General features: G+C 66.1%; 1 protein-coding gene across 1 annotated transcript; it reads right to left on the bottom strand.

Annotated features, from left to right (window-relative positions):
* Positions 1-9,558: 9,558 nt before the first annotated feature.
* NKX1-1 (NK1 homeobox 1) lies at positions 9,559-12,883 on the bottom strand. Its single transcript, XM_054582206.1, has 2 exons — positions 12,421-12,883; positions 9,559-10,421 (listed from the first exon to the last, which is right to left on the bottom strand). The coding sequence occupies exons 1-2, from the start codon at positions 12,881-12,883 to the stop codon at positions 9,559-9,561; spliced, it is 1,326 nt and encodes a 441-aa protein (XP_054438181.1).
* Positions 12,884-13,137: the final 254 nt, after the last annotated feature.

Consider the following 13,137-nt stretch of genomic DNA (forward strand, 5'->3'; position numbering starts at 1 on the left):
GTCTTACTGGAGCAGCCGATACCTCATCTCAGGGCGTGAACGTGCAACCCTGTGTTTCCTCTGAAGAGTTTTTAGGTTCAACTCTCTAAGTGTAGGCCCTTGACCCATTTCGAGCTGATCTTTGTCGTGCGCGTGAGGCAGGCGCCCCGGGGGTGGGAACGCCCGTCCGCTGGCGTGGGCGCACACGCTGAGCAGCTTGTTCCCTGCCCTGAGGAAGTACCCGGGCAGCTCGTTGGTCACCAGGTGACCGTTAACACGAGTTGACCTCTGTCCTCTGGTCCCGTGCGCCAGGACACCCTTGTGCACCGTGTCCTGGTGCACGGAGCTTGCGGTGAGCTCGGCGTAGGGGAGAGGGAGTCTCCAACTTGGCTCTGTTTCATCTGTTTTGGCTGTTTTGGGTCCTTGTTATTTCCAAGGGAATTTTAGGATCAATATCTGCAAAAACAAAACCAAAAACTCCCCTGAAATGTGACAGGGGCCGCGTGGCTGCGTGTGCCGCTCAGGGAGGCGCCGCCACCCAAGGGTTACGTGTCCCCGTGTGTGAGCTCGGGCTGCCCCCCCCAGCCCCGGTCGTGGGGGTCGACTTCTCAGGGCACAAGTTTCGCACTTAGTTAAGTTTGGTCCTCAGTGTGTTATTCTCTCCCTTGCCTTTGTAGACGTAGCCGTTCTCCGACGCGTCTTCGGGCTGTCGGCCGCTCAGGCCCAGACGCACGGCTGCCCCGCGTCCTGGCCCCACGTGTGCGGCCCCACCGGCCTCGCGTTCGGCTCCGCGGGTGTCTCGGGGCTTCGGGGCGCACAGCCCTGCCAGGCGGCGTGGAAAGGCTGTCGTTCCTGATTCCTTCCGCGGGGCTGGGGGCCGGGCCGGGACCACAGCACAGGGTCGCCGGGGGGCGGGGCTGCGTCCGGTGCCGGGGCCTCCCCTGGGACGGGTGTTTTGAGGAGGGAGTTCTCTGTTTCCTGTGTGTCGGGGGTTTTCACGAAGGGGCGTCGAGCCCAGCCAGTGCTTTCCGCGTTTCCCGAACGGATCGGTGGCTTTTGTGCTTCGCTGTTGACGCAGCGAATTAGTGTGTTTCTCGTCTGCTGGGCCCGCCTGCGCCCCAGGGGCCAGTCCCACTAGGCCACGGCGCCTGGGGCACCGGGATCTCGTGGCTCCGCCCCACTGGTTTGCGTGTTTTCTGAGGGCTTTGCACCCACGTTCATAAAAGGCAGCGTGTGGCTTTCTCCTGGCGGAGGCTGTGTGCCGGGCGGGTCTGCGGGGGCGGGGGGTGGTGCTGCCTGCTCCACGGTGCCTGTCCTGCCTGCCTGTTTCCCCTCCAGCGCGGGGCGGGGGGGCGGGGGGGCGGGGGGGCTGGCCGGGCCGGCGCAGCTTCTGTGCCGTCTGGAGCCGTTTCAGCAGGTGCAGGTCTCGGGACTGGTCTGCTTCATCTCCATCGCTCTACGTCGTGGACGTGCAATTGTTCCTGGTATCTGTTTATAATCTCTTTAATTCTGTAAGGTTAGACAAAATGATTTTGGAAATTTGAGTTTTATCTCTCATTTTGAATTTTCTTGCTCAGCCTAATGAAAGGTTTATCAATTTTGCTGGTCTGTTCAAAGACCAGCTTTGGGCTTTGTTGATACTCTCTTCTTTTTCATTCTTTATTTCATCAACGCCCACCCGAATCTTACTTCCTTGAGGTGGCTTTGGGTTTAGTTTCCTTTTCTGGTCTCTGAAGGCGGAAGGTGAACGCGCTGGTTTGAGACCCGTTTCCTGCCCGAAGCGGAGCCCACAGCTGCCCCCTGGCGATTCCTCCCTTTACTCATGTCATTTGGGACTTTGTTCTTCAATTTCCACGTAGTTGTGAATTTCCCCAATTTTTCTGTTATTCGATTTCCAGTGTCAGTCCATGGGACCCCGAATACGTTCTGTGTGGCGAGCCGCTCCCGTGGCGGCCTGTGCGCGGGGGCCCGGTGGGTGCGGGCGGCCGGTGACCACCGAGGCCGCCTCCTTCCTCGTTGCCTCTCAGCGCGCTTGCGGCGGCCGCGGCCGAAAGCAGGGGTGACGTCTCCAACGGGCACCTGTGAGTGTGCTACCCCCTCGCTTCCCCCAGGTTGGGCCTCGCGTGTCTGGGGCTCCGTGGCGGGCAGCATGTGGTCAGGCCCCACCGTGCACGGCCTCCAGCCCGGGCCCCGGCAGCACGCGAGCCTCCCGGGGGAGCGGGGGTCTTGCCTTCAGCTTGCACAGCACACGAAGGCGGGTGCGGAAGGCAGGTCTGCCTGCAGGTGGCACGCACCCCCTTCCCGGCGGGCGCGCCTTTGCCACGCGCGGCGTCTCCAGCGACAACTTTTGTCTCAAAGCCTCTTCGGTAGGACGTGCATGTTGTTCTTGGGGCCCTGTGCACGGGGCGTCTTTTTCCATCCTTTCCCCCTTCGCTTTATCTCTGAATCCGAAGGGTTTCTGAGGGAGCGCACGCGGTCAACGTGCTTTTAGTGTCTGCTGTCAACCTCTGCTGCCAAGGTGTTTAGTCCGCCTGCTTCTAATGTAATTGCTGAAAAGGCGCAGTTTACCTGCCGTTTTCCTGTTTGTTTTCTGCACATCTTGGTTTTCTTTCTCCCTCTGCTACTTTTTTCTTGTGTGTGACGTGATACCCGTGATGCAGTCCAGCTGGAATCCCTGCCAGATCAGCTTCGGTAAAACGTAAAAACCAGGCTCCGAGGGCGCCCTGTTCCCTCCGGGTCCTTGGTGTCGGCTTTGTCTGCAGGCTACGACTTTATAGATCGTGAGCGTAGTTTTGGGATTGTTGCTTTATACAGTTGTCTTTTAAGTCAGAGAGGAAAGGAAAAGATTTACCAACAAAAACACATCTATCCTGTCCTTCACCCGGCTCTGCAGCCCCCTCACTGTGCTCTGCCTTTCTTGGCGGGATTTGATTCCAGAGTCTTTCCTTTGGCCTGAAAGACGCCCCTTCTGTGCCTCATGGGCGAGGCCGGCCAGCAGTGAGTTCCCTCCGTGCGGCTTTACCTGGGCGTGTTTCCCTTCTCCTTCACTTGGAAGAACAGTTCTGCTGGATACAGAATTCTTACCAACGGCCTTTTGGTTCTGATGCGCGGTCGAGGGCTGTGCGTGCCGTGCGGGGGTTTCCTTACCCCTGTGTGGGCGTCGCTGTGGCTGATGGTGTCCACTCGTCTCGGAGACCCTGTGCATCTCTCTTGGTCCTTTTTTCGGCTCCTCCGGCTGGACCTAGTGACCTGTTGTCGAGGTCTAACATCTTACGAACCCTCAGTGAATTTTCACGTCGGTTCTTGTATGTCTCGGCTGCAGAATTTCTGCTCGGCTCCTTTCTGCAATGTGTCTTTTTACTGATTTTCGCTATTGGGTGAAGCGTCATTCTCCTACTTTAACCCTTTAGACGTGGTTTCCTTCAGTTCTTGGGGCACGTTTATAGTAGCCGAGGTCAGCTCTCCGCTGCGCAAGGCCCACAGCCGGCCCAGCCACGGCCGCCTCTGCGGGGGCCGCACGCCCCTGCTTTGTGGTGCATCGCGCAGCGTGGCCGCCCGGGTTCAGGTTTCCCCTGCCGAGTGTCTGGGTGAATTCTGCAAACCTGGGTCCTTTGCGACGCCCACCCCTGAGGTCTGCTGGGTCCCCTCGGTGACCAGTTAACGATGACCAGACGTACCCTTAAAGGCTCTGGCCCCGCAAGTCTCGCAGTGTTGTGCCACCTCCACCCAACCCTGCCCTCCAGCGTGTGCAGGGCCTGCAGGGCAGCCGGGGCCGAGAGCCTCGGAACTCCCCAGGGCTCCTGAGACGCTCGGCCCCTCTCCTGGGCCCCCGCTGGCTCCGCCGCCTGGCAGCCGCACCGTCAGACCACGAGTGCGCTGCCTCCAGCAAACGGCGCCCGGCCAGCCGTGTCGAGCCAAGTAGAGATGAGCCTCGTGAGTGGGATTTTGCCAGCAGCAGCCAGACAGGCCACGTAGTGGCAGTTCTCTGAGAACAAGGCTCTCGGGGTTCCCCGCCTGACCCGCCCCCCGCCGGGGGCCCTGAGCTGCGGTTCTGCAGGCGGCTGCGGGGCGCGCGCCTGCTGCGCGGGTGGCCCTTCTTGGATAAACTCTTCTGAGGCTGCGACGAATCTCAGGGTAACTCCCGGAGCTTTGAAGAAGTCGCCTCCGTCCGGTTTGCTGTGGCGTCAGGAGAGGGGCTTCTGAGGCCCACCCTTCACCCCTGGGGGAGCCGCGCGCGCAGCCGCACGATGTTCCCTCTGTCCCGTGGGCGGTGCCCCGTCGTGGGAGGGAAGGGCTCGGTGTCGGGCAGGAGGCGCTGCCACAGCCCCGGTCCCCGGCAGCCCTGCAGCAGGTGTCCGGGCGCGAGTCCACACGTCCCCGCCCGCTGGGGCGTCTCCCTGGGGGCTCCGGGAGTGGCGGAGTCCAGGCGTCTAGCGGGCCTCTGGCGGGAGCTGCGGCGTCGCCCTCAGAAGTGCTGTCGGCCGGCTCCCCCGCCGGGGTGTTCGCGGCGTTTGATCTTTGCCAAGTGACGTGGAAAAGTGCAATCTCATTGTTTAATTGATACTTAAAGTGAAATTGTTTTCCTTGTTTTCCTTTTCCTGTGCTTATTTTCTACTGGTTTATTTGTTTATCTTATTAAATTGTAGGAGCTCTTTATTATTAAGAAAACTAGCTCTAGGCCTGGCTGGCGTGGCTCAGTGGACTCAGCACCGGCCTGAGAACCAAGGGCTACCAATTCGAATCCCAGTCGGGGCCCAGGCCTGGGCTGTGGGCCAGGCCCGCCGTGGGGGGCGCGCCAGAGGCAACCACGCAGGGATGTTTCTCTCTCTTCCTCCCTTCCCCTCTCTAAAAATAAATTTTAAAAACCTTAAAAAAAGAAAAAATCAAAACACTAGCTCTACATGGTGCCTTGAAAATATTTCTTCATTTTGTCTTCTGATTTTCCTTATGTTGTTTTTTGCTGTGTGAACTTTCTAAGAAATTAATCAGTCTCTCATTCCTTCTGAGGCTTGTATTTCTTCCCCAAAGATTATGTTAAAAATTTTCCATATTCTCTACTTTTACAGGTTTCATCTTCACATTTAAATCACTGACCTACGTCTCACTTATTTTACTATAAACTTCCCTAGAAAATCCAGTTCCTTACCTCAAATGGCTTGGCCCCACCGTTTGCTAATGAATTCACGTTTTGGCAGATTCGAAACACCACCCTGACCGTAGGGCAAAGCCTCCTGTGCAGCATTCCTTGTTGGAACCTCTTGTTCTGTGCCATCAACTCTCTGCCTATTTATATGTTATACCGTTTTAATTACTGTAGCTTTGTAATATGTTTTTATGTCAGCGATGTCTTACATTCCTGTCCATCTAGAGGTAAAGTTAGAAAACCAGCGAGATGGAAAAGGAATGTTTATATAAAGCCTAATTCAGGAATAATTCGTGTCTGGTGTCCATTGTATTGCATCTTTCATGAGTCTCCGCGAGTGTTTATTAAAAGAAGCCCGTGGGTCCCCGGCCCCAGGAGCAGGTTGGGCGCAGGTTCCACCACACTGAGTCCAGGGTGTCGGGGGAGGGGCGCGAGGGGCCCGGGGGCGGGCACCCCACTCTCGGGCCCCCTTTCCACCTGTGCTCATGTCACCACGGGGTCCGGGTCCCCGGGAGTCAGGGAGGGCGGGCGGGGGCCTGAGACGGCCTGGCCAGTAGATGAGTTTGGTGCGAGAGGCGTGAGCCCGCCGGCCGGAGAGGGGCGCCCCTCACGGGGAGGGCCGGGGGGAGCCGGGCGAGGGCCAGGCGGCGGCCTCCTCCCCCCACCCCCTGCCCCGGGGTTCAGCCCGTCCTCGTCTCCAGCGGCCGGCGCTGGTGTGGGGGTGCGCGGACGCACGGGCCTGTGGGGGGCAGGACACGGCATGCAGAGTGGCTGCCCGCCTGTGGGGGCCCCTCGGAGGCCTCTCCTCTCCCCCCAGCTTTCTCTGCGCTGAGTGACACTTCCTGGTGGCACATGACTCAGGTGACCCAGGACAGAGGCCTGGGGACTCTGCACTGGGCCTGGGCGCCACCCTGGGATGTTGGATGTGACAGCTCAGGCCAGCTGACCAGGAGCAGGGGCACGTGACAAGTGACAGAATGGGGCAGGTGGTGGCAGAGGGACGGGGAGGTGGGGGGGGCGCCCGGCACGGCACGGTGGCCAGGGCTGCCGGGGGCGGGGTGGGCGAGGGCACCCGGGGCCCGGTGGGGAAGAGCCGGGCGCCTGGCTCTCAGCTCCCCCTCCTCCTCCCCCTCCCCGCCGCACACTGAGGGGGCAAGAGGGGCCGTGACCCCTGTCCCCGTGGCTTCTAGGAGTTGGAGGAGTTGGAGGAGGAGGAGGAGGAGGAGGAAGCCTGCAAGGCAGCGGGGCCGGGCGGGCGCAGAGAAGCCAGTGCGGACACCAGTGGGGGCCAGGAGACAGGCAGGGGAGGCGGCGGCCGGCCCGCGGGTGCCCCCTCGAGGCTGCGGCCACGGCTGTGGCAGGCCCAGGGCCCCGCTCTGCCAGCGGGGTGCGGGGGCAGCGCAAGCTGGGTGGCGGGCTGGGAAGTGGGCCAAGCTGCAAGGGCTCCTTGCCAGGGGGGCAGGGCTGCCGGCGGCCCCAGGCCCTTTTCACTGGGAGGAACCGTTCACCAGCTTAAAAACCACGTTTCCCAGCTGCCTCAGGCTCGGAGTGGCCATGTGACCAAGCTCTTGCCAATGACATGTGAGCGGCTGGCTCTGTTAGGGAACGGGCAGGCCCCTCTTCCCCTTCCTGCAGGCTGCCTGGAATGGGGATGTGATGGCTGGCGCCGTGTCCTCCCTCTGGGTCTGTGAGGCTGAGGCCCCGCCCAGGGGTTGGGTGGGGGACTGTGGGTCTGACCTGGGTCCCCAAGGCCTCTGTGAAGGTGTCGTACTTGTCCAGGGCCATCATCGACCAGAATTGGCTTGCACAAAGGGCAAGAACCTCCTTTTAGCTCTGATCATTTGGAGTCCCTCCTGCACCCCGAGCCGACCCTTACACGTTGGAGGGGCGCCGTGAGCCGTGGGCGGCGGGCGGGCTGTGCGGGGGTGGGGCGGGCTGAGCGGCGCCCCAGGGAGGCCTCAGCCGGGCGGCCCTCAGGCGCTGGGCCTTGCCCTCCGCGCTGCTGGCTCCGTTGTGGGAGCCGCGTGGGTACAGCTTCAGGGCTGTGGGGTGGCTGCCAGGCCAGGATGAGCCCCGGGAGCTTTGGGGGGCCCCTCCAGACACTGACACCAAAGTGGGACCATGTGGAGGGGACACAGGGATCAGGGCCAGCAGGTCACCCTTCACTCTGCCTCCCTGGGAGCCGGGAGCCCGAGCCAGACACAGGAGCCCCAGGCACTGGGCGGGGGGTGGGGGGCAGCCCCAGGCCCTAGAGGGTGAGAGGCGGGGCCGGCAGGGGCCCGGGAAGCAGCCAGAGGCTGCACCCCCACGCCCCGGGGTGCACCGCGGAGTCGGGGCCCAGCGGGACAGCACGCTGGAGAGCCGGCCACGCTGGCCCTCCCCAGGCTCCCCCGGAGGGTGCAGGGGTGCTCCGCACAGCCCAGGGTGGGGCTGCCTGCTGCGAGCCCCACAGCCTCCCAGGCCTGGCTCCTCCCAAGTGTCAAGTACTGAGCCCATAACCACGGCTGGGAACCCAGGGGATGCGGGGAGGCTTGGCGGGCTGACACAGGTCCCCGTGAAGGCCAGCAAGTACGGCTGCGCTGCAGAGAGCCTGGCGGGCCAGCTCCCACGTCAGGGCCCGCCCAGATAACCCCAGGTTTTCAGGAGCCTGGGGGGAGTAGGGTGCAGGGTGGGGGCCTGTGGCCCTGGCTGCTCCGTGGCCTCCAGGCCGCCCTGCGCCCGCTCCACAGCCAGGGTTGGTGCCGGAGGGTCCGCAGGTGTGGCCGCTGTGTGCTGGGTGGCCTTGGCAGAGCCCCAGGGCGTAGCGGGTGCAGCGGCGGGGGAAGGCCGGAGCGGGGGCGCCTGTGCCTGACACTCTCCGCCTGCCAGCCCCTGGTGGAGAGCGTCATGGGGCCGAGGGAGGTCGGTGCAGGCACGGCAGGTGGATGTCCACGCTGGGACCTGAGCACCACGCGGGGGCTGGGCTGGCCCCCACGTGGTCGTCGAAGCCCCGCGGAGCCCAGCGGGGGGCTCCGGGGAGGCGGGGTCCTTCCGGGTGCTCTCGGGCACACCCGCCCTGGCCTCGCCGCCCGGCTCCTGGACGTGGGGTGGTGGCTTCCTGCTTCACGCTCCCCGCAGGCTGACTGCACAGTACGCCAGTGATTTTATACGAGGCCAAGAGCCTTCTGGAAACTTCTAGAGCCCTCTGGGGCTCCTCAGTCAGCTGCCTCCACCCCGGAAGCCCAGCCTCAGCGTGAGGCCAGCGGTGCCCTGGCGGGTCTGCGCCCTGTCCTGTTACCCTCGGTCGGGCTCTGGGAAGCTGGGCGAGCCCAGCCTCCAGGCCAACGGCCCCTCCAGCCCCCAGCGCTGCGGACCCGGAGGCCAGAGGCGCGCCTGGCGCGGGGGCGGGGCGGGGCGGCCTGCGAAGGGCAGGCTGCCGGCTCCGGTGGCCCTGGGGGTGGGGCGGCCGCGCTAGGGCAGGGCGCTCCCAGCTGCCTCTGGCCCTGCCCCGCGGCCGGGGCTCCCCTCGCCAGGATGGGGGAGCACCGGCGAAGGAGAAGACGAGGTGCCGTGCTCTGCCACGCCCGTCGGGGGCGGGGTGGCTGCCTCCGCTCCCACAGGGTCACCTTGCTCCCCAGCCAGGACCCCCGCCCGCCGTGGTGGCGGTGCTGGGAGGACTCACAGGCCCAGCGCGGTTGTCCCTCTGCGGGCGCGACCACGGCCACAAGGCCAGGGCAGGCGCACGCGCCGCTGGGACCGCCCGAGCCCCCGGGACGTGGCTGCGGTGGGTGCCCGTCGACACAGACGCTCGCGTCGCCGACACCCCTCAGGTCCTTCGGGGAGACGCCGCCGGCTGGCGCACCGGGCTCCTACGGGCGGACTTGGGTCTGGCTGGGGGGCTGTGCCCCTCCAAGCCGCCCCGGCTGGCCCGGTGCTCAGGACACGAGGGGACAGCGCTGGGACCCTGCGCCGCTCAGTCCCGCTGGGCATCGTGTCTGACCAAGGGTTACCTGAGGCTGCACAGCAGGGGACAGGGGCTCCCTGGGGCTCTGGCGCTGGGGGCGGGGAGGGGGTGGGTATTGGACAGCACCCTGAGCTCGCCCAGCCGGTGAACCTCCACGCCCTTCGCGAACGCGCAGGGAGGGGCGGGGGTTTGGCTGCGGAACGCCCGCCCGCGGGGAATCTCGGGCTCGAGCCCCACGCCCGATCGAACGCTCCGCGGGCGCCTCGGCTGCCCCGAAGACCCCAAGGACGAGCAGTGAGGAGGACGGGGCACGGGCGGCGCGGGAGCCTGAGGGACGCGGGCGCGGCCTCCTGCGGTTTATTGATTAAGTTCGGCAAAGTGCTTCCAAGCGGGGCGGCCCGACACGAACAGTCATTTATAAATTTAAAACTCTTCCGTGGCAACCGGCTATACAGAGTCAGCGACGGAGCCTCGCCGCAGGGCGGCCGCCGGCTCAGAGGTGCGGCGCGTAGAAGGCGGGCGCGCCGTAGGTCTGCGAGCCCAGCACGAAGGGCGACAGCACAGCCGGGCTCGACAGGAAGGGCAGCTGCGCGGCGCACACCAGGCCCCCGGGGCCGTGCGCCGGGTACCCCGCCGGGCCGTGCATGGCGAGCGGCGCGCCCATGGGCGGCGACGGGCTGAGCGGGCTGAGGCCGCCGGGCAGCCCCGCGCCCGGCCCCGCGCCCGGCCCCGGCCCCGCCCCCCCGCCGGTCGGGGCGCTCGTGTCGGCGCCCGGGTTCTGCTTCTTCCACTTGGTGCGGCGGTTCTGGAACCAGATCTTCACCTGCGTCTCCGTGAGGCTCAGCGACAGCGCCAGGTTGAGGCGCTCGCACACCGACAGGTAGCGCGTCGCCTTGAACTTGTTCTCCAGCGCCACGAGCTGCTCGTAGGTGAAGGCGGTGCGCGCGCGCCGCGGCTTCCCGGACTTGGAGTCGGAGCCCGTGCGCTTGCGCTTGGGCTTGGTGGACCCCGCTGCGCCCTGCGGGGTCGTCCCCGCGCCCCCCGGCGCCGGCGCCCCCGCTGAGGCCCCCGGCGGACCCGGGGCTCCGGGTGAGTTCCCTCGGGGACCGGGCGCCACGGCCTCATCGACGGTGCCGGACGCCTCCTCGGCCTCGGCCGCGCCCGGGCAGCCCGACCCGCGGGCCGCGAGGCCGCCCCCGCCTCCTCGCGCCTCTTCCGCGCCGCGCGCCGGCCCCGCCTCGGGCGCCTGATCCTCGTCGTCGGGCGCCTCGTCCCCGCTGTCCGCGCTCGGGCTGCGGCCGCCGCTGCTGTAGCCGTTGGCCTCGGCCTCGTCCGCCTGGTAGGGGTCGCCGGCGTCTGCGGGCGGAGGGCGGGACGGGAGGACAGGACAGTGAGACTGGCGCGCCCCTTCCCCGCTCCCCCGCCCCCGCGGCCGTTCGCGCGGGCCCCGCAGCGACTCTCTCTTCCTGTTTCGTTGCTCCTCTCCGCCGGTTCGCCTCCTTCCCTTTTCCCTCGGCCTCCGCTCTGCCCTCACCCGCCGGCGCTCCCGCCACGCCCCGGCCCCGTGCCTTTGCCTGAGCAGGACCCGCGGAGTTTTCGGGGGAGCCAAAGCTCGGATTGAACCGCCGGGCAGATACAAACTTAATTAAACTCATTTTGTATAATGTACAAACTAGTTAAGGGCCATTTAATTTATTTCAGCCTGTATCACCCTCCAATTACGCAGGGCACGGGGAATCACCCGGCAATGAGAGCCGCGCAGTCAGCGGCCGGGAGCGGGTTGGAACCAGCCGCCGGGCGGGGCCGTCTGGGGACCAAAACCGCCTGCCCAGGCCCCACGTCTACCTCAAGCCTGCAGCCCTCGACTCAGCCGCCCTGGGCTCCTCGGCTGACTCCCGGCCTGGGCCCGGCGTGGGAGCGGGAGGCTCTCCCTCAGGACTGCGGGCTGGGGCGTCCCCAGAGGCTGAGTCCAGCGGCAGCGGGATCCTCCACGCAGAGGCCCCTCGGCGGCTGCATTTTGAGTCTCGGAAATTTGGAAGATTGTGCCTGTCCTGGGCAGGGCCTGGGGTGGCCTGAGCAGCCCCCACCCCCGGGGGCCGGACAACTAGGAGAGAAGCCAGGGCGGGCGCCCTCCATGGTGCCGCTCGGCCAGGCACCCGGGTCCTGCTGTGGGGTCGGCTGGCACCCAGAAACCGGGGAATAAACCACAAATTCCGCCCTGGCCGATGCCTCCAGGGCAGCCGCAGAGGCTATGAACGCGGCCAAGCAGGTGCCCTGGCCACTCCTGCACCTGGTAGTGGGAGCGGGGACCCTGAGGGCACCTCTGCATCCAGCCTGGCAGGTCCAGAGGTGGGCTGAGGGGGAGGGGCTGGACCCAGCTCCCTCTCTGAACCAGCTGGGGACTGGCCTCCTCCGCGGATGGCCTCCCCACGTGCATGGGGGCTCCGGGTGACGCCTCCCCGAACCTCAGCCAGGTGGAAGGCAAGGAGGGTCTCCTCCCATTGGGCTGGCCGCTCCCCCCCCTCAGCCCCACCTGGAGGAGCCCAGTGCAGGTGTCCCCAGCCCCAGCCCCAGACCCTCCCCGAGCTCTGGTCCCTGCGAGCTGAGGGGCAGGAAGTTGGAAGGAGGAAGGGCCTGGGGAGGGGGCACCAAAAGCAATCAGGAGCCGGTCGAATGCAGTTCTCGATCAATAGCAGCCCCTAATAAGTGTAATAGGTTTTAATCGAGTAATTATCCGAATTTTGACCCTATAATTTAGATGTTCAGGGGGGAGACTTTGCAAGGTGCTTGAAAGAGATATGCACGCTGCCGTAATGGGATATCGACCGGGCCGGGGCGCGGGCCGCCCCATTACCGGCCGCTTTCCGCCGCTAAGCACATTTCCCCTTAACTGTAATCGAAGGGATTTAATTGTTTTTCCAGAGATAACCAGCGTTTTGTCACAATTAGTCTGATTTGTTTAAAAAAAAAAAAAAAAAGGAGGGAAGGAGGCCTCAGGCGGCCGCGTCGGGGTAGGGAGGTCACGGGCCAGCCGCGGAGCACGTCCTGCCTCCACCAACCCGGGCTCCTCTCCAAAGCAGGAGGTGCGCGGTGGCCAAACCCGGGCCGGCCTTGCGGCTCCGCAGAGTCGGGCGCGGCCCGGCAGAACCCCCCGGGAGGCGCGGCTGGGCGCGGGCCCCGGAGTCCGGGTCGGACGGAGGCTGAGGGCCGGCTGGTGCGGGCCCCGCACTCTACGAACTTCACACCGAGCTTTGGCCCCGGCCCGCCGGGCTCGCAGACGGGGTCCCGGAGCGCAACGGCGTGGCACCACCCGTCCCCCGCCCCCGCGACCCGGAGCCAGCGGCGTCCTACTCACGCGCTGGCTCAGCTCCGGTGGCGGCTCCCACTCCTCCCGCGGCGGCGAGGGCGCGGCGCTCCAGCTCCTCTGCGCGCGGCGGGCGCCCCGGGGCGGTGGGGACCGGGGCGCACGGGGCCGGGGCGCACGCGGCCGGCGCCACGGGGCCCAGCAGCACACAGCGGCGTCTTCTGCTGTTGAACTTGTTGGGGTCCAGGATGTCCAGCACCGAGAAGGAGGTGGGGCGCGGCGGCGGGGCAGGGCGGGCCGCCCCAGCTCCCTCGGGCGCCGCGGGCACCGTGTCACTGGCAGCCAGCGGCGGGGCTGCGGCCCGGGGAAAGGCAGGCAGCTCGGCGCGCCCGTCCATGGCGTCCCGGGCGGCGGCGGCGGGTGCAGGCGGTGCGGGCCCCGGGCCGGGTGCCGGCGGCGGCGGCGGCGGCAGAGCGGGGCCGTCCCCGGGAGCCGCCGGGCCGCTCGCGCTCATGCCGGCCTCCCGCCAATCCCGCCGCTCGGGACCCGCCAGCTACTGGGCTCCCATCCCCGGCGGCCCGTGCGCGGCCGCACGGTCTCGCGCAGGCGGCCGCGGCTCAGCTAGGTCTCCGCCCCGCGCCCCGCGCTCGGCCGGTGCTGCCCGGCGCTGCCGCCGCCGCCTCAGGCGCCCGCCGCGCCCGGTCCGCGCATTTATGGCGGCACCGCCGGTGGCGCCTACGCGCCCACACGCCGCACACACGTGCGCCC

The sequence above is a fragment of the Pteronotus mesoamericanus genome, unplaced genomic scaffold, assembly GCF_021234165.1.
Source record: "Pteronotus mesoamericanus isolate MK-2021 breed Mesoamerican mustached bat unplaced genomic scaffold, CSHL_Meso_final contig_68, whole genome shotgun sequence".
In the NCBI taxonomy this organism is placed as follows: domain Eukaryota; kingdom Metazoa; phylum Chordata; class Mammalia; order Chiroptera; family Mormoopidae; genus Pteronotus; species Pteronotus mesoamericanus.